We start from the raw sequence: 27398 nt of genomic DNA, 5'->3' as shown, positions 1-27398 counted from the left end.
TTTGTATCCAAATCCGGCTTTAAACTTCTTCACAACAGTATCTCGGACCTGCCTGGTGTGTTCCTTGTTCTTCATGATGCTCTCTGCGCTTTTAACGGACCTCTGAGACTATCACAGTGCAGGTGCATTTATACGGAGACTTGATTACACACAGGTGGATTGTATTTATCATCATTAGTCATTTAGGTCAACATTGGATCATTCAGAGATCCTCACTGAACTTCTGGAGAGAGTTTGCTGCACTGAAAGTAAAGGAGCTGAATAATTTTGCACGCCCAATTTTTCAGTTTTTGATTTGTTAAAAAAGTTTGAAATATCCAATAAATGTCGTTCCACTTCATGATTGTGTCCCACTTGTTGTTGATTCTTCACAAAAAAATTGTTTTATATCTTTATGTTTGAAGCCTGAAATGTGGCAAAAGGTCGCAAAGTTCAAGGGGGCCGAATACTTTCGCAAGGCACTGTATCTGCCTCCCCATGGCCGACACTGGAAATGAGTGTTTCAGGTTCACTTGTTGATTTACCCCCCCCCCCCACACACCTTGCATAGGAAAAAAACTATACATGTAGAGAGACAGATCCATTCCTCAGTTTTATATATCCCTTCATGTCAATTCATTCAAATGACAAAATACCCAGAATACATTTTTATTGTTGCTTTGTTGTATACTGTTTTTCCTTTCCTTATTTGTTTTAAGCAGATAAAAGTTGCACATTAAAATATGAAACACTCCCAAATATAGAAATAAAACCACAGGTTTGACAGTAATTGTATTGACAGCTAACTTGAATGAGCCATGAATCATATACAGGAGTAGAAAAACACTGCAAAACAAAAGAAGCATACACAATTTACAGACAAATGTTCATTTTCAGCAATTAAAAGAGGTATGATCATACTGCAGTAGATTGATAAGTCCCAATATAAAAGCAACATGGTCCTTGTGGTGTTATGATAATGGTCTCTATTGTGGCCACTAGCAAACTTTTCATTCTCAATACAAGGCAATTAATTTCCCTTACTAATACTCATTTTGTACAGTTGGAATAATAATCGAGAATGACGTCTTGAGTTTTGGTTTTGAACCCCTTTTTCTTTTGTGGGTGTGGCAGTGCACACAAAACATTCCCAATATTTGCAATACATTCAATCAAACTGGAAGGCATTTAATTTGTTTCACAATACAATGGTGTCTGGCAGTAACACTGTTCAGCTAAAATAGGACATATAGAAACTGCCCTAGTGGGTGGGTGGGTCTCATTTCCAAAACACGCATTATTCACACACATTACAAGTCTCCATCTTGGATCTCAAAGTGACGTTAGGGAGCTAGATAGCGGACTGCCAAATAAAATAATCACCAAATCTGTCACAGTTTTGTATCTCTGAACAGCTAAGAGTAACCCCTGTGTGTATTAAACAATAACCTACCATACAAACTTCAGAACCCACATTAACATTCTTGTCCATGAAGTACTTCTCAATATTGATAACTATGACAAGTATAGTAATGATGTCAATTTCATATGTCTTTCTATACAATTATTATTTTGACCTTAAATTCTTAAAATACAAATCCTATATCTGTTGGACAGTATTTCTTTTGAATTTGATCTCAGCTGAGCATTGTTCAGTAACTGACCGTTTTGTCTGACCGTGGTACAGTGATACTTTAACAGTGGTCATTATAGTTCCAGCACTGGCCATTGCTGTTGGTCTCGACTCCACTGTTAAGTTTCTGTGTAAGTACAATGTCATCCAGAGGATTCAATGAGCCCCATCATACTCCTTTTATCATCATATTGAAGCATCTTTATAGATGTAGCTGCATTTTAAGTTAAGCTGCTCCACGTCAACCATAACCATCAAAGCACAGGAGAAATGTTCATAATGAATTTTAAACTGACATTCTCCGCTGTTGAGAGCGGAAACCATCTTCCCGTCTTCATACTATAGTCTTATCATGGTACTTCAAGCATCCAGAGGTACAGAAGGGCGAGAAGGACCACCCACATCCATTGTCTCACACTGGTAATTCAATTATTGCAGTTCTGTACCTCTGGTTTGTTTTCTTCTCCCAACCCTGTGGTCTGAGAGATGTGATTGGGCATGAACCCAAGTCAGTATACAGGACAGGCCATTAATCTGGCCCCAGGTGAGGTGAGCCTGGAAGAGTATATATTATCAGCGCCATAGTGGGGACAAGGTACCCCACTGACCAGACCAGTCCCTCTCTTTCAAACATGCATGCACAGAGCCAAGTTAGAGGGAGTTCTGCCTCCTGGCTTTACTGTGGTTAGTGATGTGTGGGTTGACTCATAACCTGCAGTCCCTGCAGTTTAGGGCAATTAAATAGTGTGTGGCTGAATGGCGGTCAGGCGGGTTGAATAAACTATGCATTAAAAAAAATCCATAAATGTATAATTCTTGTGCAATTCATATCTATAGGCTACATTTATTTTTATTATTTTTTATCTGGTGCTAGAGTGTAGTCTAAGCCTAAACTTTAGGGCCTAACTGAACACTCTGAATACACAGCAATCATCAATTGCTTTTACGAACTTAAGCAGAAAAAGTTCATGTCGATCCACTGAGGAAAAAGGACAATGTTGGAGTTTAATTAAATAAGAGACGAGCTGCAAAATGGAGAGTTGAAAATAAATAGAAGCGCCAGAACAGTAGCCTGATGTTTGGGAAAGATTTGGTGAAGTGGTAAAAGAGGAGGATAGCAGTGCCAAATATTGTGTGTGATTGTGAGGCGCTATACAAATTTGACAGTCACAAGAGGAGGACTTCAAAATGGTACATCAAGGAAACTATAGGCTACTGTTCAGATGGGTTAAAGGCCCAGTACATTCAAAAAACATGATTTGTTATATATATATATATATATATATATATATCTTTATATCTTTTTTTTTCCACACTATGAGGTTGGAATAATAGTGTACAATTTAGAAAATTATGATACTGCCCTTTTAGTGTAAGCTCTGTTTGAAAAGACAGCCTGATTTGGTGGGAGGGAGTTTTGGCCTTTCATGGTGACATCATCATGTGGTAAATTAGTTAATAGACAAGAGAGTTCCAAACCTCTCTGCCAATAAGAGCACATTTTCTGTTTTCACCTCCCCATTCAAACCACTCCCAGACAGTCTTAGCTAAATTCTTATTGAAAAATTGCTCTTTGCTAAGAAGTCAATTTTGTTTCTTTTTGACCATTTTAATTGAAAACATTCACACTAAAGTACTTAATTGTTATCCAGAAATGATTTGAAATACAGATACAAATGCTGCACTGGACCTTTAAATGGAATAGTATCCTGAAATATGCACACTGAATATATTACCGCCTAATATAATATTAACTTGTGAAATTATACACCAAATGTACATTTTGACTGGAATGGAGAAATGATTTATTTCAGCATCTTGAGAGAATGAATGTGTGGTTAGGGACCGTCTGTAAAGTTCCTATCTTTATCAGCATCAGAAAAGCTGATAGTAGCCTATTTCAGTCACATAAAATATGCATCCAAGCCGAACTGAAATGTTGCCAGAAACATGTTGGGTAGTTTTTACAGCTTTTAACATTTTATATATTTGCGGGTTAGGGTCAGGCCTCAGATTTTCACTTTATCACATATAGTCGGGCAGTTGCGGATGGGTTATTTAGCAATTGCGGGCTGGTGTAGGTGAATAAACAGCTGACCCGTGCACCACTAAGGGTGGTGATGGTGTTGGCTGCTTGTTCATGCAGTCCTTCTGGTCTGGGACCAAGTCCTGGTGTGACTTTATGGGTTCCTTTTAGAGGACACTGATGACACAGCCTCCCCCTTCAACTAGAGCTACCCTGGCATGCATATGGTCACAAACACACATGCACCACCCACACAACCTCTGTCTCTCACACACACACATATTGCATGTACTCACACTTTTACACGTACATACACACCCTTTCACACAGTGTGCTCTAACCCCTGTCACATTAAGACACTGCTCTTCTGGAGCTGCTGCTGCGGCTCAGGCTGGTGGCGCTGCTCTTGCGCGAAAGGCTGGGTGTCGTGGCGACCGAGGGGGACGGCTCGTTGGGGCAGCCGTACTGCAGGAGGATGTCGGCACACTCCTGACTTCCTGCATAACGCGCCAACGTGAGGGCCGTCTGCCCCTGGGCGTCCCGACACCTCACATCACTGCCATACTGCAACCAGGGAGAGAGGGGGGAGAATGAGAGCGGGCAATAAGATTCAGCTGAAATTTGTAGTGGATAAAAAAGACATGTACAGTGCATTCGGAAAGTATTTAGACCCCTTGACTTTTTCCACATTTTGTTACATTACAGCCTTGTTCTAAAATTGATGACAATGACAAAGCAAAAACAGGTTTTTAGAAATGTTTGCAAATATTTCTAAATATTTGGTATGACGCTACAAGCTAGGCACATTGTATTTTGGGAGTTTCTCCCATTCTTCTCTGCAGATCCTCTCAAACTGTCAGGTTGGATGGGAAGCGTCGCTGCACAGCTATTTTCCGGTCTCTCGAGATGTTCGATCAGGTTCAAATCTTGGCTCTAGCTAGGGCACTCAAGGACCCTTCTCCCCCGATTGCTCAGTTTGGCCAGGCGGCCAGCTCTAGGAAGAGTCTTGGCGGTTCCAAACTTTTTCCATTTAAGAATGATGGAGGCTACTGTGTTCTTAGGGACCTTCAATGCTGCAGACATCTTTTAGTACCCTTCCCAAGATCTGTGCCTCGACACAATCCTGTCTCAGCTCTACGGACAATTACTTCGAACTCAAGGCTTGGTTTTTGCTCTGACATACACATGTCCAATCAATTGAATTTACCACAGGTGGACTCCAATCAAGTTGTAAAAACTTCTCAAGGATGATAAATGGAAACCGGATGCACCTGAGCTCAATTTCAAGTCTCATAGCAAAGGGTCTGAATACTTTTGTAAATAAGGTATTTGTTTTATTTTTAATACATTTACTAACCTTTCTAACAACATGTTTTCCCTTGTCATTATGGGGTAGTGTGTGTAGATTGTCATTATGGGGTAGTGTGTGTAGATTGTCATTATGGGGTAGTGTGTGTAGATTGAGGACAAAATATTATTGTATCAATTTTAGAATAAGGCTGTCACGAAAAGGGGAAGGGGTCTGAATACTTAACAAAAAATAGCTATACAGTGCATTCGGAAAGTGTCACACTACTATACCCAAGTCATAGATTGTTCTCTCTGCTGCCGCACAGCAAGCGATACAGATGCCTCAAGTCTGCAACCAACAGCACCCTGAACAGCTTCTACCCCCAAGCAATAAGACTGCTAAGTACTGTAGTTAGTCCGGGTAGCTATTGGTTGATTATTTAACTAACTACATTGACCCTTTCTGCACCAACTCTTTTGACTCATCACATACGCTGCTGTTACTGTTTATTATCTATCCTGTTGCCTAGTCACGTTATCCCTACCTATATGTACATATCTACCTCAACTACCTCGTACCCCTACACATCGACTCGGTACTGGTACCCCGTGTATATAGCTGAGTTGTCATTACTCACTGTGTAATTATCTTTCTATGATTCCTCTTTTATTTCTTCATTTTTTTTCTCTGCTTTGTTGGGAAGGGCTTGAAAGCATTTCACTGTCTATCTGTTATTTACAAAGCATGTAACATAACATTTTATTTGACATTTCTGCCATTCTTTGGCTGTAGTATCATGAGTGGATGAAAAACTAAAAATGGAAAAGAAGGATGAAGAGACTAAAGGAGGGACGTTCTCTCACCCAGACCAGCAACTGGGTCATGACCACGTCGGCGAGCTGGCAGGCGGCATGCAGCGCTGAGTGGGGCGGCAGGGGGGATCCCCCCATGGGAGAGCTGGGGAATGCAGCAGGGGGCTGAGGAGAGAGGTGACCCCCAGGGCGGAGTGGGGCGTTAATGTCGTCCTTGGTGCTGTGGGCCAGGAGGAGGAGCAGGCGGGGGAGGTCCCTCTCCATCACGGCCACCAGCAGACAGGCCGACAGCGTGTTGACCTCTGACCCCTGACTGGGGGACATGGAGGGGGAAGGCGGGACCAGCGGAGCCACAAACAGCCTCTGCTCATACTTGGCCCGGATCCACGATTCCCGCTCCTCTCTGGGATCAGTCAGACACAGTTACAGAGACACACACACACACAGTTACCAAGGGAACAGAGTGTGTGAACAGGCATGTGTATGTAGTCAGAATCTACACACACACACACACACACACACACACTGCTATTTCTACTTTCTACTACTATTAGCTCTAACACTTCTATCAATGCAACTCTTCTACAATAACAACAATAACTCATACCGCAACTGCAGTCCAGCAAACTAGCCACTTATTCACATGTTATTAAGTGTTCCCTTCCCCTGTCCTATCCCCTGTTTCCCAGTGTCTCTCCCATGTCCTCCAGTATCCCTAGTCCTCCTACCGGGTGGCGTTGGGTGTTGGTTTCCGGCGGCCCAGTGTGCGTCCCTCCCAGATGCTGTTGGCCAGGTGGTTGCCAATGGCGCCCAGCACCAGGGTGAGTTCTCTGGGCAGGTCGTCCAGGTCCAGAGAGCGGACACGGGACAGGTGGGTGCCCAGGTTCCTGTGGATCCCTGAACACTCAATGCAGATAAGAGCCCCCAGGTTCAGACTGGCCCACGTTGGGTCTGAGAGAGGGGAAACAGCAGGTTCTGGGATCACACTAAATAGTAGACTAAAATGTGTACAGTCTTAGTCCGGCCTGAAACTGCATGCATATGATAAACAGAGAGGAAATACAGAGATGGGATTAGATTACTGGTATTACAATGCATTTCTATTCTGGGTTGCAACTACATGAGTAGGATTTACACTGGAGAAAGAGTGGAAGGATATGGAGAACAGTGTTGGGGTCAATTTCAATTTTCGTCACCTCAAAAAGTGAACCAAACTCTATTTAAAATGTCAATTGTTCCATTGAAGAGAACTGGAATGGAATGACTGGAATTTAAATGGAATTGACCCCAACCCTGATGGAGAACGTTTCCCCCCCCACTGAAAACCAAGCTCAATGAGATCACCCGGCTACACATTTGATTCTATGGAAGTTGTGGGAACGTACGTTTTTGGTTTCACATTGGTTGTGGGAACAAAGCCATTCGTTTCCTGACCAGTAAAACTGAAAGAATTTTAAACGTTGTGAGAACAGAAGTGAACATTTAGCCTTTTCTGGGAAAAATTATTTTCAGGTTGCAGGGATGTTCTGATAATGTTGAACTATAGTTCCTTAAGTTTTCCTGGGAGGTTTTATTAACACCCTGAGAATTGAAATTCTAGGTTATTTGGATGTTTTTGAATGACTTCACTGAATGTTTCAATAAGACTTTTAACAACACTAATAGCTTATTTTGGGTTAACTTTTTTAAACTCCAAGCGTAGATAGGACACATGGAAATTAATTTTTTATTTTTTTATTTTTTTATTTCACCTTTATTTAACCAGGTAGGCAAGTTGATAATGCGTTATAGAACGTTTTCTTAACATTCTCAGAACTGAATATATATGTTTCCAAATCATATTATAAGAAGGTTGTCTGAACGTTACAAAAGTTTGTTTTTTATGGTTAATGTTCTTGGAACAATTTGAGAACATGACTTTAAATTGAACCATGAGGAAACGTTATGCTTTAGTACTGAAATTCCCACAGAAGAACATTGTTTCTCAATATTCTCTGAACTATTTCAAAACATTCCCAATGTCAAACCAGTTGGAGAAAGTTTGATAAGAACATTATCAAAGTTAAATGTAATCATGTTTGAACTTTTAGGAATTCTGTTATATTAATGAAATACCAATAATTTTTCTTAAATGTGCTGAGAATTTTCCAAAGCCAAGCAACTATCCTGCACCAATTCCCAGAAAACTGTGGGCAGATTGTATGCAAAATAACCATTGGACAACCACCCTCTCGCCAAGCTCTAAGAAACATATGGTCCTCAGAACGTTATGCGCTAGCTGGACTGTAAGATGGAAGAGAAAGCAGAGAAAGCAGTAGAGCACGAAAGGAAAGAGAAATTGAATAAACAGAAAGAGAGCAGAAAAGTGAGATACAACCAACAGTAATGAATGAGTTGACTAACTAGGTGCTTCACAGTCCACACAGAGGCTGTTGCCCTTGGCGTTACGGATAGCCTGCAGCGCCACAGCTTCACTCTGGCTGTTCTTACGAGCCTAAAGAACACACAAACACACAATTAGTTTCTCCTTAGTAATAGCTGGTTTCCCAGACAAACACTTTGCCAGATGCAGATGATATTTTCTTGTAATGCGTGTGTGAGTGCATGTGTGTGCCTGTGTGTCTGTGTACGCGCGGACTACAACCATCCGAGCCACTGCCGGTTCACCCCGCTACCATCCAGAAGGCGAGGCCAGTACATGTGCATCAAAGCTGGGACCGAGAGACTGAAAAACAGCTTCTATCTCAAGGCCATCAGACTGTTAAACAGCCATCACTAGCACAGAGAGGCTGCTGCCTACATATTGACTTGAAATCATTGGCCACTTTAATAAGTGGATCACAAGTCACTTAATAATGCCACTTTAATAATGTTTACGTATCTTGCATTACTCATCTCATATGTATATACTTTTATACCATACCATCTATTGCATCTTGCCAATTCCACTCAGTCATTGCTCATCCATATATTTATATTCTTATTCCATTCCTTTAGTTAGATGTGTGTATTAGGTAGTTGTTGAGGAATTGTTAGATTACATGTTAGATATTGCTGCACTGTCGGAACTAGAAGCACAAGCATTTGCTACACTCGCAATAACATCTGCTACCCATGTTCATGTGACCAATACAATGGGATTTGATTTGTGTGTGTACGTCTGCATCCTTGCCTTGTTCTTGCTGCTCTCACACAGCTGCAGGCTGGCCAGGATCTGGCTCTCGATGGCAGTCACCCAGGCGTCCCTTTCCTCCACACTCTGGGCCTCAAAGTGCCACGTCTGGCCCGTGCTTGACACGATAAGGAAGTCAAAGTTATCCTCGTCTGATAACAGAACACAGATAATACATAGGCTTGTATTAGAGACAGGAAAAACATGATAAATAGGACCCTGAGTTGACTACATGACCTGGTCCAATTAGGCCTGAGGTCAGGTTCAACTCATGGCCCTAATGACAAATTACCATACAGTGGATTCAGAGGGTTTCTTCCTCCATCACAATGATGATTGGTGGTGGATCGCCAAACAGCACTTATCTGCTAAGTAGACATCAGCATGCATTATTGCATTGCTGTCATGGTAGACAAATGAAGATGCATGGAGTATATGGACAGAAGACTATTACTGAATAGAGATAGGCGCTTTCTCTTAGAGAGAGCAGTGTTAATTTAGTCAACAATAACTATGATGAAAAATACTAATCAACAGCCTATTTTTCCTAACTAAACTATGACGATAACGAGATGAGATGCGGGGGAAAAACTACAACTATTACAAATTACTTTCCATTTTAGTCGACGAAAATGTGACAAGACGAGAATTCCACCTGAGACTAATGTACATTTAATTTGAAGCTCCTTTTCATCTGTTTTGTCCAATCATAAGCATGCATGCAGAATATTTCATGCAATCCTCTCATTGGCAGAATTGTCATCTTTCAGTTGTGTGGTCTGATTGAGCTGATCTGTTCAGCACTCCCGCAAAGATCCCAGGCGGTCCCTTCAATCACTCGTCAATCTTTTGAACTTATGCGAAGCCAGGACATTTGACTTGTAACTGACCTCAACTAGAAACAATGTTTTAACCTCTCTCTTACATTCACTTAGGCTCTATTTTTCCACGTGCACTGTTATTCATTCATCTGTGTTGCCGTTCCCGCACCGCGGTCCGCAAATACGAGTTGTGTTTCCTATGGGGGAAAAACGAATGCTATTTGTTGAATATTAGGAGTACAGTAATACGTCTGGCATTTTTGTAAAGCTCAAACTATTTTATTTTCAAGGAAACCACTGTATGGGGAGAAAATCAGAGCTGTAAATAGTTTAACCTGTAGCCAAGGCTGTATAGCCTATATTATTAATTATGGCTGGCATTGGTTACAATCTGCCACAATATCAATGTTGCCAGCTAAGGTATACGAGGGCATAGTTGGACAAGGCTGTCTGAATGAAATGATGAAAGTACAAGGTAGCCTGAATAATCATTATTTAATAGATAGAAATACACTGACTTGTGTATCTAAAATGTCTGTGACTAAAACTAGACTAAATTTGTCCAGAGTTTTAGGCGACTGATAATAACTCAAATTAACGAGGAAATGACTCAAATGTGACTAAGATTAAAAGCTATTTTAAGACTGAAACTAAGACAAACTAAATCTAAAATAGCTGCCAAAATGAACACTGCTCAAAAGAGAACTCAATATGGTTCTACTGCATCTTAAAAGCAGACACAGTGACAGAGAAATTGACAAACAGAAAAGCAGGCAGCAGGACAGACAAGACGGATGGACAGACAGAAGGACAGAGACATGCAGACAGGATGAAAAGCAGGGCTGACAGACAGATAGAAACACACCCTCATTACCTGTCTTGTTTATGTTTCTTAAGCTACCAAAGCTTTTTAGTTTCCACATTTTGCGCTTTGCTACAGGGTATGAGATTAGCAGATCAGACGTCCCAGGAAAGCAGAGGGGAGAGAGAGAGAATGAAGGAGCACAGGAAATACGGCAGATATTTTGGAGAAAATAAGTAGACATTTTCAAGCAGCAGGGCAATAACAGATGAGAGCAATGTTTTTCTTTAGACGTCTGTTCAGTATTGATCCATTCCCGGTTCACTTTCAAATTTAGTTTCAAGTTTATCCACAAACAAAGTCTACACAAAGTCTAAAATTCCTCAACAAAGATTTGAACAAGAGGATGCAATGTTCAGATAGAAATCTAATGTGTAAAACACATTCTATTGAATCTCATGCAGTTCTATCTGCAATGTTCTGAATGTTTAACCTCACTAAAACCTGAATACACTACTGTTGGAAGCTTACCATCTGCTTGGCCAATTGCTGTGTCTCCTTTCAGGTTCATGCTCTTCTTCTTGCGATGCTTCTTCCTGTCAACCATCGGGGAGGCGGGACCTGTGTCTTTAGAGGAGGAGGGGTTGGACACACCCTCGATGGCAGTGTCTGCCACAGGCACACAAGCACAGGAAATAAGTTTGTGTCATATGGTATAACAGTACAAAAAAACTCACGGGGTATGTGAATCTAGTGGAGAATCATATCCACAATAACTCATAAGAGTACACTAGAGGAGCAAGCAAATTCAAAAAAGTGACAAAATAAATAAACAAAGTCCACAGAGGATGAGGGGGGTGTACGTACCCACACTTTGGGCCCTGTAGGAGACAGTAGAGGGACAGAGCTGCACCCCTCTGCACCCCTCTGACAACCCTCCTCCCGTCCCCTCCTCTACCGGCAGGAGGTTACTGCCACTACCAGGGACTATGGGGGAGAGAGAAATACATTTAAAATAAATATTACATAAAGACACTCATGACAATTCAGTGATCAAAGCAAAGAATGTAGATCACTCAAAGTTGTCAAGTGCTTATTTATGTTCTATTACATAAGTGCAATGTTTTTCTACATTCCAAATCTGGTGAGAGATGGATGAAAGAAGAGTAAGAGATGGATGATAGAAGAGTAAGAGATGGATGAAAGAAGAGTAAGAGATGGATGAAAGAAGAGTAAGAGATGGATGATAGAAGAGTAAGTTACAGGGAGAATGATGGCAAAACAGTGAGACATCAAGATGGATAGAGAGAATATGCTCTAGATTAGATTCAGAGAGAAGGATAATGAAAGGGGAGAGAGAGTGATAAAGAGAGAGTGGCTGTCCTTTTGGGGGCCCTTTTACCTGCACTGGCCCCCTCAGGCACCTGTACGTCTTTGACCAGGCCATTGAGGCCAGGCGGAGGGCCACAGGAAGGGACGGCACCAGCACGAGGCGGGCGTTTCCCTGGCACCTTCACAGTCACCCGCAGCATGTCCATTTCCTTCCCATGGGCATTCTGCATGTAGTCCTGCCAGGTCAGGGGGAAAGGTCAACCATTACAGAAAATATATAGTGGTATTGTAGCATGGTTCAATCCGTTCTGTGATTCAATAGTGTTCAGCAGGTTATACAAAGGTCGTTACACCAATTGGCTGCCTTTTGAGCAGTGTAACTTGGTGGGGGGAAAAAAACATTTTGTTTCACATAGTTTTTACATTCTGTCAAAAAGAGCACATGTTCAACTTAATAAAAATAAACATCTCAAGGAGGTTAAATAAAAAGAATAAGTGCAAGTAAAGTAACAGGGTTGACCATAACACAGTTGATGATTTCATCTTAAATCAGCCATGAATCCCTTTGTGACAAGCTTGTTGTGTGCAACAGGGAGGGGCAATTGAATGCAAGCTTCCCCCAAAAAATATATTGTTAAAACATTTCTAGCCTGTCTATCTATGGGTAACAGGGTTGACGTGTTATGCTAGCCTGTCTATCTATGGGTAACAGGGTTGACGTGTTATGCTAGCCTGTCTATCTATGGGTAACAGGGTTGACGTGTTATGCTAGCCTGTCTATCTATGGGTAACAGGGTTGACGTGTTATGCTAGCCTGTCTATCTATGGGTAACAGGGTTGACGTGTTATGCTAGCCTGTCTATCTATGGGTAACAGGGTTGACGTGTTATGCTAGCCTGTCTATCTATGGGTAACAGGGTTGACGTGTTATGCTAGCCTGTCTATCTATGGGTAACAGGGTTGACGTGTTATGCTAGCCTGTCTATCTATGGGTAACAGGGTTGACGTGTTATTCTAGCCTGTCTATCTATGGGTAACAGGGTTGACGTGTTATTCTAGCCTGTCTATCTATGGGTAACAGGGTTGACGTGTTATTCTAGCCTGTCTATCTATGGGTAACAGGGTTGACGTGTTATTCTAGCCTGTCTATCTATGGGTAACAGGGTTGACGTGTTATTCTAGCCTGTCTATCTATGGGTAACAGGGTTGACGTGTTATTCTAGCCTGTCTATCTATGGGTAACAGGGTTGACGTGTTATTCTAGCCTGTCTATCTATGGGTAACAGGGTTGACGTGTTATTCTAGCCTGTCTATCTATGGGTAACAGGGTTGACGTGTTATTCTAGCCTGTCTATCTATGGGTAACAGGGTTGACGTGTTATTCTAGCCTGTCTATCTATGGGTAACAGGGTTGACGTGTTATTCTAGCCTGTCTATCTATGGGTAACAGGGTTGACGTGTTATTCTAGCCTGTCTATCTATGGGTAACAGGGTTGACGTGTTATTCTAGCCTGTCTATCTATGGGTAACAGGGTTGACGTGTTATTCTAGCCTGTCTATCTATGGGTAACAGGGTTGACGTGTTATTCTAGCCTGTCTATCTATGGGTAACAGGGTTGACGTGTTATTCTAGCCTGTCTATCTATGGGTAACAGGGTTGACGTGTTATTCTAGCCTGTCTATCTATGGGTAACAGGGTTGACGTGTTATTCTAGCCTGTCTATCTAGGGGTAACAGGGTTGATGTGTTATGCTCGACCAACTCCGTTATCCTCAAAAACCACCAGAAAATTGCCAAAAATAGTAGAACCAGCTCACCTGCTTTTACACTAGGGTTTGACTAGAAGTTGTCAAATGTTTCTTTTGAAAAACATTATGAAAAAGGAATAGTTTGACCATATTAAAACAAGAGTTTAGTTCACGTAACAGGGTTGACCTTAAAATGAGGGAAATTTAGTTTTTTTTTTACCTTAGAATGAGTCACTAAATCACATTAAATAAATAATACATCACCAGAAATGACTGAAAGCAACATAACAACTAGGGATTCACAATGATGGTGAGAACTTTGTGAAATTTTGGGATTAAGTGGGTTAACATCTTCCTAGAAGTCAAAGAGGGTGCACAGAGGAACATGTCAAAATGCTGTCTTTATTCATAGAAAAAAATGTAATGGCAATTAATTGAATATAAAAGGCTTTTAAAATGAAATATTTGTACTTAAAATATCAATGGCACTCATTTCGTGGAACGACCCACAAACCATACTCTTTAGCCAACTCTGGGATTCATTATCCAACCATACTCCAAAGTCCCTGTCATAGAGCCCAGAGTTTTCCCTGTCAGGTCATGTGGTCAAAAAGACAAACTCCATTTCTCAATCTAAGGAAGCTCTATCATAAGTGTGTGTCTCTAATCAGCTACAGTATATGTGAGGTTATTAGGGATGTGTCCATACAAACAGCTAGACTATAGTGTAGCACTGTGTGTCAGTGCATTGACTCACATTGACGCTTGAGTGATAGGAGAGCATGCCGTTGTTGGACAGCGTGACGTATTTCTTCTTCCATTCCTTGTTGAGGGAGCTGCCACTGCGCTTCAGCAGGACACTCTGGTGGAGGAGAGGAGACAAGGATAACATTCTTTATCTGTTCTTTGTTATCGTTCGTCACTCTTATGCCAAAAGAGCCTAGAAATTCTCAAAGGTAAGTTGAGTCCCTCTCCTAGCTCCATGATGTTAGTTCATTGTTTGTGGTGAGCTCCAAAAGACTGCGGTGAGTTCCCCTCTACACAGCTCCTACAGGATGTACTGTCACCCACCTGTTTAATGGGGATGGAGCGTCCACTGCCCAGGTCTCCTGTCTTACTGTCTGTACTCCTCCTCTCCGAGTCACTGCCCCTACGGCCCTGCAAACAGGGCACAGGACAAACGACAACAATTAACAGGAGAAAACAGAGTGCGAGAGATTGAGAGAAATATACAGACAGAGAGGCTAAGAAGAGTACATTTCAAAGAAAGCACAGGGCCCCTGAGAGGGGTATGGATTGGTTGATGAGGAAACTAAAGTCAGTAATCGTGAAAGTGTGTGTGTGTGGGGGGGGGGGGGGGGCTTGCGTGTGTATATGTTACCGTGAAGCGGGAGCCGGTGCGTCGCCGAGAGGCGCTGCGGACAGACCCTGGGGTGGCGCTGCCCAGCCTCTCCCCGCCTGCTGCCCCACCGATCTCCTTATGACTGATCACTGGGGTGGAGGGCAGAGAAGACGAGTAGTCACTGCTCTGACCACCATTACTGGCCTGAGAGAGAGAGAGAGAGAGTGACAGACACATTTGAAAAGAGAGAGTGAGAGATTACAGAGAGCAAAGAATGATGTCAGAAGATCTGAAATAAATATGGAAACAAAATCTATATATCTGATTAGGCCCTGATCTGAACACTTCCAGTCCAACATTATTAACATCCTATTGATTTGGGCCAGTACCTCATCTCCAGTATGGAGGACTAGAGGCCAAAGTTGTTGCTGTACCTGCCCAGGAAAGACTCCTGACACTGGCGTAGAGCCTCCAGAGTGACTGGGAGAGTTGGGCAGGGATTTACAGGAAGCCAATAGAGCTGCCTGCTTCTTCACTGCCATGATCTTGTGGGCAGCTGTGGTAGAGAGAGAGAGATAGAGACAGGACAAATACAAACACTACTCGTCAGACCGTCATCTTTCTAGATCCTCCTATAGATGAATATGCAATTCATTTAATTGGTTGATTCAGTAAAATTCCAAGTTAAGCAGCAACATTGTACTGAAAGAACTGAAAAGGAGCAGTGTGTGTGTGTGTATGTGTGCATGCGCGCATGTCCTCACCCTCGGTGAAGACGCGGTTGACGTTGAGGCCGTAGGTAGCGCAAGTCTCGTAGTAGGTACAGCGCCTCACGTCTGAACACAGCTGTCTGGCCCTGGCGTCCTCTATCACCCGAGGGTTGGTGCTGGTGATTTTATCTGGAGGAAGGAGGAACTACATCAACACTACATTCCAAGAGCCTTCCGAGTGGCGCAGTAGTCTAAGGCACTGCAGTGCTTCCTCCGACACATTGGTGCGGCTGGCTTCCGGGTTAAGCGGGCATTGTGTCAAGAAACAGTGCGGCTTGGCTGGGTCGTGTTTCGGAGGACGCATGGCTCTCGACCTTTGATACTCCCGAGTCCGTACGGGAGTTGCAGCGATGGGACAATTGGATACCACGAAATTGGGGAGAAAAAGGGGGTCCTTTTTTTCCCTTTTTTTTTTTAAACACTACATTCCAAGTTACATCAACACTACACCCCATTGGGAAACTACACCAACACTACATCTAATTGGAAACCTTCATAAACCCATATAGAGTCCACATGATGTTATCTTTAGAATAACATGGGTTGTTTGGGTATGAGTAGGGTCTTACCTTGGGTGCCCACGACTATGAAGGGGATCTCAGCAATGTTGCGGTGAGAGCCCAGCTCGCTGTAGTTCCTGTAAACTTCCTGGAAACTGGCCTCATTCTCCAGACTGAAGACCAGGATTACCCCGTCCACCCAGTTAGCCATCTGGAGGGGAGGGGGTGAGACGGCAGGGGAGGATGGGAGAGGGAAAAGGAGGTAGACAAATTGGGAGAGAAGGAGTGAAATAGAGCGAGTACAAGGAGAACGTATAGATTCATTTCACTGTGTCAGAGTGAACACCTGTCAACTCTGTGTTTTAAAGGAGACTCACTACTCATCAGTCTGTAGTCAGTAAAGCCTCCACCTACCTGTGCATCTGGGGGTCCTGTCTCCTCCCTGATCAGCAACATGTGACTGTTACCATCAACCAGCACCTCCTTCTTATACCTGCCCTCTGAGACAGAGAGAACAAGAGAGAGAGCGAGAGAGAGCGAGAGAGAGAGAGAAAGCGTGAGTGAGCAAGCGTGAGAGAGTGCGAGAGAGAGAGAGAGAGAGAGGCCAAGATCATTACAAGAAGCCCTTTGTGTTAGTAGTATTGTCTATACAGGAATCCATAGATCTAACTATGAATTTGAGAGTGGATACATTTTCCACACCCATCCCTCAGCTATTTGCCAAAACACTGGCAGGGTGTACGATTTGCTGTTGTTTGAACTGCCGATTGCCCCTTTAAGTACACAGCACAGTTTGTCTGTGTGGAGATGATGTCAAACTCACCATCTGGGTTCTCCAGGGGGAGGTAGCTCCCGGTCATGTGTCTGTGGACCAAGGCTGACTTTCCACTGCGGAGACCTCCCAACACCCCCTGGGTACACACACACGTTTACCCCACTCTTTCTATTAGAGTGACATGTTTGCCCTACTCTTCTACAACTACTACTATTAACGTCATCATAGCATACTTAATCAAAAAGGCATGAGGGGGTGTGGTATATGGCCAATATACCAGGGCTAAGGGCTGTTCTTATGCACAACGCAATGCGGAGTGCCTGGGTACAGCCCTTAGCTGTGGTATATTGGCCATAAACCAGAAACACTCGAGATGCCTTATTGCTATTATAAAACTGGTTACTAACGTAATTAGAGCAGTAAAAATAAATGTTTTGTCATACCCGTGGTATACGGTCTGATATACCACGGCTGTCAGCCAATCAGCATTCAGGGCTCAAACCACCCAGTTTATAAAGTACATTATAATACACTGTTACTGTCTTTGTTGAAGCCAAGCCTAGACGTATTACCTATTCTACTGGAATGACTACAACAATGATAACACTGCTCTCACCAGACGGAGCTCTTGGACAGTTCGACTGAAGGTCCATTCTTGACTGTTAGTACACGCCGCTGTATACAGAAAGAGGGAGGAAGAGAGATTATTAGGAAGAGATATATATACAGTGCCTTGCGAAAGTATTCGGCCCCCTTGAACTTTGCGACCTTTTGCCACATTTCAGGCTTCAAACATAAAGATATAAAACTGTATTTTTTTGTGAAGAATCAACAACAAGTGGGACACAATCATGAAGTGGAACGACATTTATTGGATATTTCAAACTTTAACAAATCAAAAACTGAAAAATTGGGTGTGCAAAATTATTCTGCCCCCTTAAGTTAATACTTTGTAGCGATTACAGCTGTAAGTCGCTTGGGGTATGTCTCTATCAGTTTTGCACATCGAGAGACTGAATCTTTTCCCATTCCTCCTTGCAAAACAGCTCGAGCTCAGTGAGGTTGGATGGAGAGCATTTGTGAACAGCAGTTTTCAGTTCTTTCCACAGATTCTCGATTGGATTCAGGTCTGGACTTTGACTTGGCCATTCTAACACCTGGATATGTTTATTTTTGAACCATTCCATTGTAGATTTTGATTTATGTTTTGGATCATTGTCTTGTTGGAAGACAAATCTCCATCCCAGTCTCAGGTCTTTTGCAGACTTCATCAGGTTTTCTTCCAGAATGGTCCTGTATTTGGCTCCATCCATCTTCCCATCAATTTTAACCATATTCCCTGTCCCTGCTGAAGAAAAGCAGGCCCAAACCATGATGCTGCCACCACCATGTTTGACAGTGGGGATGGTGTGTTCAGCTGTGTTGCTTTTACGCCAAACATAACGTTTTGCATTGTTGCCAAAAAGTTCAATTTTGGTTTCATCTGACCAGAGCACCTTCTTCCACATGTTTGGTGTGTCTCCCAGGTGGCTTGTGGCAAACTTTAAACGACACTTTTCATGGATATCTTTAAGAAATGGCTTTCTTCTTTCCACTCTTCCATAAAGGCCAGATTTGTGGAATATCTGACTGATTGTTGTCCTATGGACAGTCTCCCACCTCAGCTGTAGATCTCTGCAGTTCATCCAGAGTGATCATGGGCCTCTTGGCTGCATCTCTGATCAGTCTTCTCCTTGTATGAGCTGAAAGTTTAGAGGGACGGCCAGGTCTTGGTAGATTTGCAGTGGTCTGATACTCCTTCCATTTCAATATTATCGCTTGCACAGTGCTCCTTGGGATGTTTAAAGCTTGGGAAATCTTTTTGTATCCAAATCCGGCTTTAAACTTCTTCACAACAGTATCTCGGACCTGCCTGGTGTGTTCCTTGTTCTTCATGATGCTCTCTGCGCTTTTAACGGACCTCTGAGACTCTGAGATCACAGTGCAGGTGCATTTATACAGAGACTTGATTACACACAGGTGGATTGTATTTATCATCATTAGTCATTTAGGTCAACATTGGATCATTCAGAGATCCTCACTGAACTTCTGGAGAGAGTTTGCTGCACTGAAAGTAAAGGGGCTGAATAATTTTGCACGCCCAATTTTTCAGTTTTTGATTTGTTAAAAAAGTTTGAAATATCCAATAAATGTCGTTCCACTTCATGATTGTGTCCCACTTGTTGTTGATTCTTCACAAAAAAATACAGTTTTATATTTTTATGTTTGAAGCCTGAAATGTGGCAAAAGGTCGCAAAGTTCAAGGGGGCCGAATACTTTCGCAAGGCACTGTATATATATATATATATATATATATATAATATAAATATATATATATATATATATATATATATATATATATATAAATATAAATATAAATATATATATATATATATATATATATATATATATATATATATATATATATATATATATATATATGAGCAAGGACCCTGGGCGTCTTTCAGTCAGTAGAAAGGCCTCTTTAATGTCCTAAGTTTTCATAACTGTGACTTTATTTGCCTACCGTCTATAAGATGTTAGTGTGTAACAACCGTTCCACAGGTGCATGTTCATTAATTGTTTATAGTTCATTGAACAAGCATGGGAAACAGTGTTTAAACCCTTTACAATGAAGATCTGTGAAGTTATTTGCAAAAGGGACGTTTCTTTTTTTTGCTGAGTTTATAAGAGAGAGAAAGAAAGCGAGACTGATTAATACATAGGGTCAATGTCATGATCACGTGTTCCCTCTCCCGGTCTGCCTCCTGCCTAAATTCTGCTTAGAGGAGGGGAGACTTTCAAAGTCACCGGCCGTCGCGCATCACAGCACTCTGAAGCTGTGAGGCGTGCCGCGCTGTTCCAAGTGGCCACTGCCTCCACTGCAGTGTGTGTGCCCCCATACGTGCCCTGTCGCATGTCCAGATGGCACAGAACATAGAGTTAGGGGAGGAAGGGAAGAAGGAGAGAGGGAGTGAGAGAATGAGGTAGAGCTGCAAAGGAGGAGTGCAAATTAATTGCACAGGCTCAGTGGGGCTGCAGTGGTGAGGCTCAAGTTCATTAGCAGCTCTGTGGATGGAACCCAGAGCTAGCGTGCCAGTTTGTGTGTGTGCCTGAGCATGTATGTGAGATGATTAACAAACAACCTCGTGTTTTATTAATCTAAAATTCCAATACAAGCCCCAGTTTTCACCTTATTTTTGAAAGCCCCCCCCAAAAAGGGGGTATACTTTTGAGAGAGATCATTTCTGTGTTCACAGCGGAGTGAAAACAAGGATATCCCCCAAGCATCCTGATTTCTAGGTAACTGTTTCACTGCATTTCCCCAGAGGTGTCCAATAATATATGAGAAGCACAGAAAGGGGTCTTCACAACAGGTGACTGCCAATGAGTAGTCATCTGTTCCTTTATAGACTTTTCTCAAAGTCACATAATCTTCTATTTGTACACGACTGCAAAAGCCCTCACACAGAAAAGAGTGAGATGGAGAGCCATGGTGGACACCCTTTGTTACCAAAGGGTCCAAGAGGATTAAGTCAAGTCACACTACTGCATAGCAGAGAGGAAGAGGACTAGTAGGTACTGTCACATCCTTAAAGTAGCTGCCAATGTCATTCCTCATAGTGGCAGAGCCAATCAATAAGAGTGCATTTGTTCAGATGTAGACCTGAAGACTAATGGCCATGCAGTTTGCAGGAGAGCAGACGTGTAGAATGAATGTGACGATCTTTTACATGGATTTGTGTCAATCTCAAATGGCACCCCTATTCCCTATGTAGTGCACACATTTTAAAACAGGACCCATAGGGTATAGGGAGCCAGTTGAGAGGCAGACAAGGTTTTGAGATGGGTTGAGGGTCGTACATGTACCAGTGTGCACTCCAGGACGGACTAGCTACCTTTGTGCACTAGACAGCCCAAGGCCAGACTGTCTACCAGAGACCCAGGCTGCCTCCCAAATGGCACCCTGTTCAAAAGTAGTGCAGGGAATAGGGTGCCATTTGGAACATAGCCCCACACAACACAGGCACTTAAACACATGTCAATATACTAAAGAAGACTGGAGTGATGGATGGGAAATAAAAACATTAACAAGCTGATTCTGCAATGCACACATGCATACATCGTGTATAACAGTTCCTCTATCCAGAGAACCGATTCCTGATTTGGGCAACAGGCAGCATCATACACACACGGCCACACAAACGATGACACTGACTCAATCAAAAGGGTCTTTGGAGGTCTGAGTAAAGCAGTGTTGAAGTCAAATCCAGTCAGACAATGTGATCCCTCATACACTGAATCCCTTCTCTCTGGACACACACACCCATTGAGGGAGTCTCCACAGGCACACATTATATACTGCCTCTGCTTTGCTGTGCGCACCGGCCACACCTGGTAACACAGCCACCACCACTTCCTTCCACTCTTACTCTCAGGGGAGATGAAAATCCCTTACCCCTTTTCATTCAGTCTGTCTATCAGTCACTCCCTCTCTCCATCCCACCCTTAATTCCCTCTCTCTTTCTAACCCTCCCTCCTCTCTCCAGCGTCACCGGCCAAATAGCATCTTGTCGCTTGCTGTTGCCATGGCAACCCTTCTTTCATAAATTGCCTGGGTCTTCGCACAACAAACACTACCATACATACAGCAGTGTGAACACATTCATACAATTGTAACTGAGACACATTCAAACATAGGCTACACATACTAGAGCCCACATAAAACACTGAAAATGATGGAAAATAAATGATTGACACGAACCAGGTTCCCATCCTACCTTTTTATGTGAGTAAAGTACATGTTGGATACCAAATGTCATAACAAGCCTGATGGAAACTAAAAATGTGTCGGTAAACTTTCCAAATGTCAAGAAAATACGCTACAGAAGGTGTAATCACAGAAATATCTGTCTCATTGCTCTTTCACTGGATGTATAAAGGTGAAGCATCCGCTTGGCGTTTCCACTCACTACCAAATATGGTAGTGAGAGGAAGCCCATGGCGGGCAGTGGGACAAGATGGAATCAGATTGATATTAACCGACATTCTGCAAATTATCTAATCAATTAAAGGGGATTATCTGCCTTGCTCAGGGGCTGAACAACATATTTTTACATTGTCAACTCTGGGATTCGATCCAGCAACCTTTCAGTTACTGGCCCAACACTCTAACCACTAGGCTACCTTTACAGTGGCTTGCAAATGTATTTACCCCCTTGCCATTTTTCTTATTTTGTTGCCTTACAACCTGGAATTAAAATAGATTTTTGAGGGGTTTATATCATTTGATTTACACAAAATTCCTACCACTTTGAAGATGCAAAATATTTTTTATTTGCGAAACAAACAAGAAATAAGACCAAAAAAACAGAACTTGAGCGTGCATAACTATTCAAAAGTTAATACTTTGTAGAGCCACCTTTTGCAGCAATTACAGCTGCAAGTCTCCTGGAGTATGTCTCTATAAGCTTGGCACATCCAGCCCCTGGGATTTTTTGCCCATTCTTCAAGGCAAAACTGCTCCAGCTCTTTCAAATTTAATGGGTTCTGCTGGTGTACAGCAATATTTAAGTCATACCACAGATTCTCAATTGGATCGAGTTCTGGGCTTTGACTCTGCCATTCCAAGACATTTAAATGTTTCACCTTAAACCACCATGGTATTGTTTTAGCAGTATGCTTAGGGTCATTGTCCTGCTGGAAGGTGAACCTCCATCCCAGTCTCAAATCTCTGGAAGACTGAAACAGGGTTCCCTCAAGAATTTCCCTGTATTTAGCACCATCCATCATTCCCTCAATTCTGACTAGTTTCCCAGTCCCTGCCGATGAAAAACATCCCCACAGCTTGATGCTGCCACCACCATTCTCCACTGTGTGGATGGTGTTCTCGGGTGATGAGAGATGTTGGGTTTGCGCCAGAAATAGAGTTTTCAGTGATAGCCAAAAAGCTCAATTTTAGACTCATCTGACCAGAGTACCTTATTCCATATGTTTGGAGAGTCTCCCACGACCTTTTGGCGAACACCAAAAGTGTTTGCTTATTTTTTTCTTTAAGCAATGGCTTTTTTCTGTCCACTCTTCCGTAAAGCCCAGCTCTGTGGAGTGTACGGCTTAAAGTGGTCCTATGGACAGATACTCCAATCTCTGCTGTGGAGCATTGCAGCGCCTATAGGGTTATCTTTGGTCTCTTTGTTACCTCTCTGATTAATGCCCTCCTTGCCTGGTCCATGAGTTTTGGTGGGTGGCCCTCTTGGCATATTTGTTGTGGTGCCATATTCTTAAAAAAAAATGTTATAAACAGATTTTAAAAAATGGCGCTCTGTGGGATGTTCAAAGTTTTGGATATTTTTTTATAACTCAACCCTGATCTGTACATCTCCACATCTTTGCCCCTGACCTGTTTGGAGAGCTCCTTGGTCTTCATGGTGCTGCTTGCTTAGTGGTGTTGCAGACTCTGGGGCCTTTCAGAACAGGTGTATATATATACCGAGATCATGTGACACTTACAGTGGGGAGAACAAGTATTTGATACACTGACGATTTTGCAGGTTTTCCTACTTACAAAGCATGAAGAGGTCTGTAATTTTTATCATAGGTACACTTCAACTGTGAGAGACGGAATCTAAAACAAAAATCCAGAAAATCCCATTGTATGATTTTTAAGTAATTAATTAGCATTTTATTGCATGACATAAGTATTTGATCACCTACCAACCAGTAAGAATTCCGGCGCTCACAGACCTGTTCGTTTTTCTTTAAGATCCCTCCTGTTCTCCACTCATTACCTGTATTAACTGCACCTGTTTGAACTTGTTACCTGTATAAAAGACACCTGTCCACACACTCAATCAAACAGACTCCAACCTCTTCACAATGGCCAAGACCAGAGAGGGTGTAAGGACATCAGGGATAAAATTGTAGACCTGCACAAGGCTGGGATGGGCTACAGGACAATAGGCAAGCAGCTTGGTGAGAAGGCAACAATTGTTGGTGCAATTATTAGAAAATGGAAGAAGTTCAAGATGACGGTCAATCAGGCACGGTCTGGGGCTCCATGCAAGATCTCACCTTGTGGGGCATCAATGATCATGAGGAAGGTGAGGGATCAGCCCAGAACTACACGGCAGGACCTGGTCAATGACCTGAAGAGAGCTGGGACCACAGTCTCAAAGAAAACATTTGTAACACACTACGCCGTCATGGATTAGGTCATGTGGTATGATGAGACAAAAATAGAGCTTTTTGGTCTAAACTCCACTCGCCGTGTTTGGAGGAAGAAGAAGGATGAGTACAACCCCAAGAACACCATCCCAACCATGAAGCATGGAGGTGGAAACATTTTCTGCAAAGGGGACAGGACGACTGCACCGTATTGAGGGGAGGATGGATGGGGCCATGTATCGCGAGATCTTCCCTCAGTAAGAGCATTGAAGATGGGTCGTGGCTGAGTCTTCCAGCATGACAACGACCCGAAACACACAGCCAGGGCAACTAAGGAGTGGCTCCGTAAGAAGCATCTCAAGGTCCTGGAGTGGCCTAGCCAGTCTCCAGACCTGAACCCAATAGAAAATCTTTGGAGGGAGCTGAAAGTCCGTATTGCCCAGCGACAGCCCCGAAACCTGAAGGATCTGGAGAAGGTCTGTATGGAGGAGTGGGCCAAAATCCCTGCTGCAGTGTGTGCAAACCTGGTCAAGAACTACAGGCAACGTATTATCTCTGTAATTTCAAGGTTTCTATACCAAATATTAAGTTCTGCTTTTCTGATGTATCAAATACTTATGTCATGCAATAAAATGCAAATTAATTACTTGAAAATCATACAATGGGATTTTCTGGATTTTTGTTTTAGATTCCGTCTTTCACAGTTGAAGTGTACCTATGATAAAAATTGCAGACCTCTACATGCTTTGTAAGTAGGAAAACTTGCAAAAATCGGCAGTGTATCAAATACTTGTTCTCCCCACTGTACATTGCACACAGGTGGACTTTATTTAACTAATTATGTGACTTCTGAATGTAATTGGTTGCACCAGATCTGATTTATGGGCTTCATAGCATAGCGGGTGAATACATATGCACGCACCACTTTTTAGTTTGTTATTTTTTTAAACAAGTAACTTTTTCCTTTCACGTCACCAGTTGGGACTATTTGGTGTATGTCCATTACATGAAATCCAAATAAAAATACATTTAAATGACAGGTTGTAATGCAACAAAATAGGAAAAACACCAAGGGGGGTGAATACTTTTGCAAAACACTGTACTTCAACTATAACTGACACCATCTGAAATAAAATAGAAATGCCCCCCAAAATGTAAATAGATTTCAGCTCCTTTTCACCCAATTGTAATGTGGAGTCATTGAGTGAATGGGGTCCATTTGGACTTTGATTGACTCTGCAAGCAGAGCAGGAAGTTACTCCTTCCGTCCCAAATCCCTCACCCCCTGCCCTCTTACTCCTCCTCCTATCCATCCCTCAGAAGAACACAGCTCTGTGTACTCCCATGCTTAATTATTCATGTGCCGCTTACTCCTGACAAATTATTCAGCACTTACACCAATCTTACATACTCCTTAAAATCAGTCTACAATAGCACATTCACAAAATATAGTGAAATCTGAATATGTTATTACATTGAGCTTGATCACATTTTCTTGTGACTCCTTGGAGTTAGAGAAATTTAGGCCAAGTAGGTTTTCATTGGCGGAACCATCACTCTTGGGAGTAGGTGAAGCATACGCAGGTTGTCCTCTCCCTTATTTAACCTCTTTCATACCCTAACGCTCATTTTACTGTGCTCCCGAGTGGTGCTGCGGTCTAACGCATTCAGTGCTAGAGGCTTCACTACAGTCCCTGGTTTCACTACAGTCCCTGGTGTCATTGATAACAATGGTGCCGGAGAAGGAGGCTGACATTTTACATGTCCATAAACCGATTGTGATTTTTGTTAGTTTATTTGCCTTGTTTGTAACTTATTTTGTACATAATGTTGCTGCTACCGTCTCTTATGACCGAAAATACCTTCTGGACATCAGGACTGCGATTACTCACCACAGACTACCAGAATCCTTTTTATCCTTTAACAAGTCTGACGAGCCCGACGGGAATGATATACTTCTTTCTCGGTAACAGACCCAGATCCCCGTGATTTGCGTGAAGAGGCGGAGAAAAAGGGGCCAGAGGGCGGGCTGCCTTATGAGAATTCATAGGAGATTGAATAAACCTCCACTTCCTTCCATTATGCTAGCAAAATGTGCAATCTTTGGAGAATAAAATAGATGACCTAGGCATCCTACAATCAAATCAAAGTTTCTCACCTGCGCCGAATACAACAGTGAAATGCTTACTTACAGGCTCTAACCAATAGCGCAAAAAAAGATTAGGTGAACAATAAGTAAAGAAATAAAAACAACAGTAAAAAGACAGTAAAAAACAGTACCGTGGATTAGCCCCAGTGATATACTGGGCCGTACGCACTACTGTCTGTAGTGCCTTGCGGTCGGAAGCCAAGCAATTGCGTACCAGGCAGTGGTGCAACCAGTCAGGAGTCTCTCGATGTTGCAGCTGTAGAACCTTTCGAGGCTATATACAGTAGCAAGGCTATAAACGTAGCGAGGCTACATACAGCCCCATCGATGAGAATGGGGGCGTGCTCGGTCCTCCTTTTCCTGTAGTCCACAATCATCTCCTTAGTCTTGGTTATGTTAAGGGATAGGTTGTTTATTCTGGCACCACCCGGCCAGGTCTCTGAGGTCTGTCTCGTCGTTGTCGGTGATCAGGCCTACCACTGTTGTGTCGTCTGCAAACTTAATGATCTAAACTTGATGCCCTCAATCTCACACAAATTATCAATGAACCTACCAGGTACAACCCCAAATCCGTAAACACGGGCACCCTCATAGATATCATCCTAACCAACCTGCCCTCCAACTACACCTCTGCTGTCTTCAACCAGGATCTCAGCGATCACTGCCTCATTGCCTGCGTCCGTAATGGGTCTGCGGTCAAACGACCACCCCCCATCATTGTCAAACACTCCCTAAAACACTTTCTAATCGACCTGGCCCGGGTATCCTGGAAGGGTATTGACCTCATTCCGTCAGTAGAGGATGCCTGGTTATTCTTTAAAATTGCTTTCCTCACCATCTTAAATAATCCTGCCACATATTTTTTTTTAAACCAGGAACAGACATAGCCCTTGGTTCACTCCTGTCTGCCCTTGACCAGCACAAACACATCCTGTGGCGTACTGCATTAACATCGAATAGCCCCCGTGATATGCAACTTTTCAGGGAAGTTAGGAACCAATATACACAGGCAGTTAGGAAAGTAAACGATAGCTTTTTCAAAC

General features: G+C 42.7%; 1 protein-coding gene across 4 annotated transcripts in view; it reads right to left on the bottom strand.

Moving 5' to 3' along the window:
• Positions 1 to 635: 635 nt before the first annotated feature.
• The window catches only part of LOC110494215 (arf-GAP with GTPase, ANK repeat and PH domain-containing protein 1), a 53658-nt gene continuing 26895 nt past the window's right edge, over positions 636 to 27398 (bottom strand). For 2 of the 4 annotated variants that reach the window (XM_021569054.3, XM_021569051.3), the window contains exons 2-19: positions 17620 to 17678; positions 17052 to 17139; positions 16643 to 16728; positions 16298 to 16439; positions 15723 to 15857; positions 15393 to 15514; positions 14998 to 15162; positions 14688 to 14774; positions 14374 to 14478; positions 11939 to 12104; positions 11404 to 11523; positions 11068 to 11205; positions 10609 to 10668; positions 8914 to 9065; positions 8145 to 8235; positions 6470 to 6692; positions 5793 to 6144; positions 636 to 4202 (exon numbers count right to left, since the gene is read on the bottom strand). In XM_021569054.3, the coding sequence (XP_021424729.2) occupies positions 3990 to 4202; positions 5793 to 6144; positions 6470 to 6692; positions 8145 to 8235; positions 8914 to 9065; positions 10609 to 10668; positions 11068 to 11205; positions 11404 to 11523; positions 11939 to 12104; positions 14374 to 14478; positions 14688 to 14774; positions 14998 to 15162; positions 15393 to 15514; positions 15723 to 15857; positions 16298 to 16439; positions 16643 to 16728; positions 17052 to 17139; positions 17620 to 17678 (2504 nt within the window). In that variant the 3' untranslated portion in view covers positions 636 to 3989. The remainder of the gene's footprint in view (positions 4203 to 5792; positions 6145 to 6469; positions 6693 to 8144; positions 8236 to 8913; positions 9066 to 10608; positions 10669 to 11067; positions 11206 to 11403; positions 11524 to 11938; positions 12105 to 14373; positions 14479 to 14687; positions 14775 to 14997; positions 15163 to 15392; positions 15515 to 15722; positions 15858 to 16297; positions 16440 to 16642; positions 16729 to 17051; positions 17140 to 17619; positions 17679 to 27398) is intronic. The other 2 variants (XM_021569055.3, XM_021569053.3) reach the window with 1 other exon arrangement.

This window comes from Oncorhynchus mykiss, chromosome 17 (genome assembly GCF_057628025.1).
Source record: "Oncorhynchus mykiss isolate SJ-2025 chromosome 17, ASM5762802v1, whole genome shotgun sequence".
Classification (NCBI taxonomy): domain Eukaryota; kingdom Metazoa; phylum Chordata; class Actinopteri; order Salmoniformes; family Salmonidae; genus Oncorhynchus; species Oncorhynchus mykiss.
Note: the sequence above shows the minus strand (reverse complement) of the source record. Positions and strands in the feature narration are given on the sequence as shown.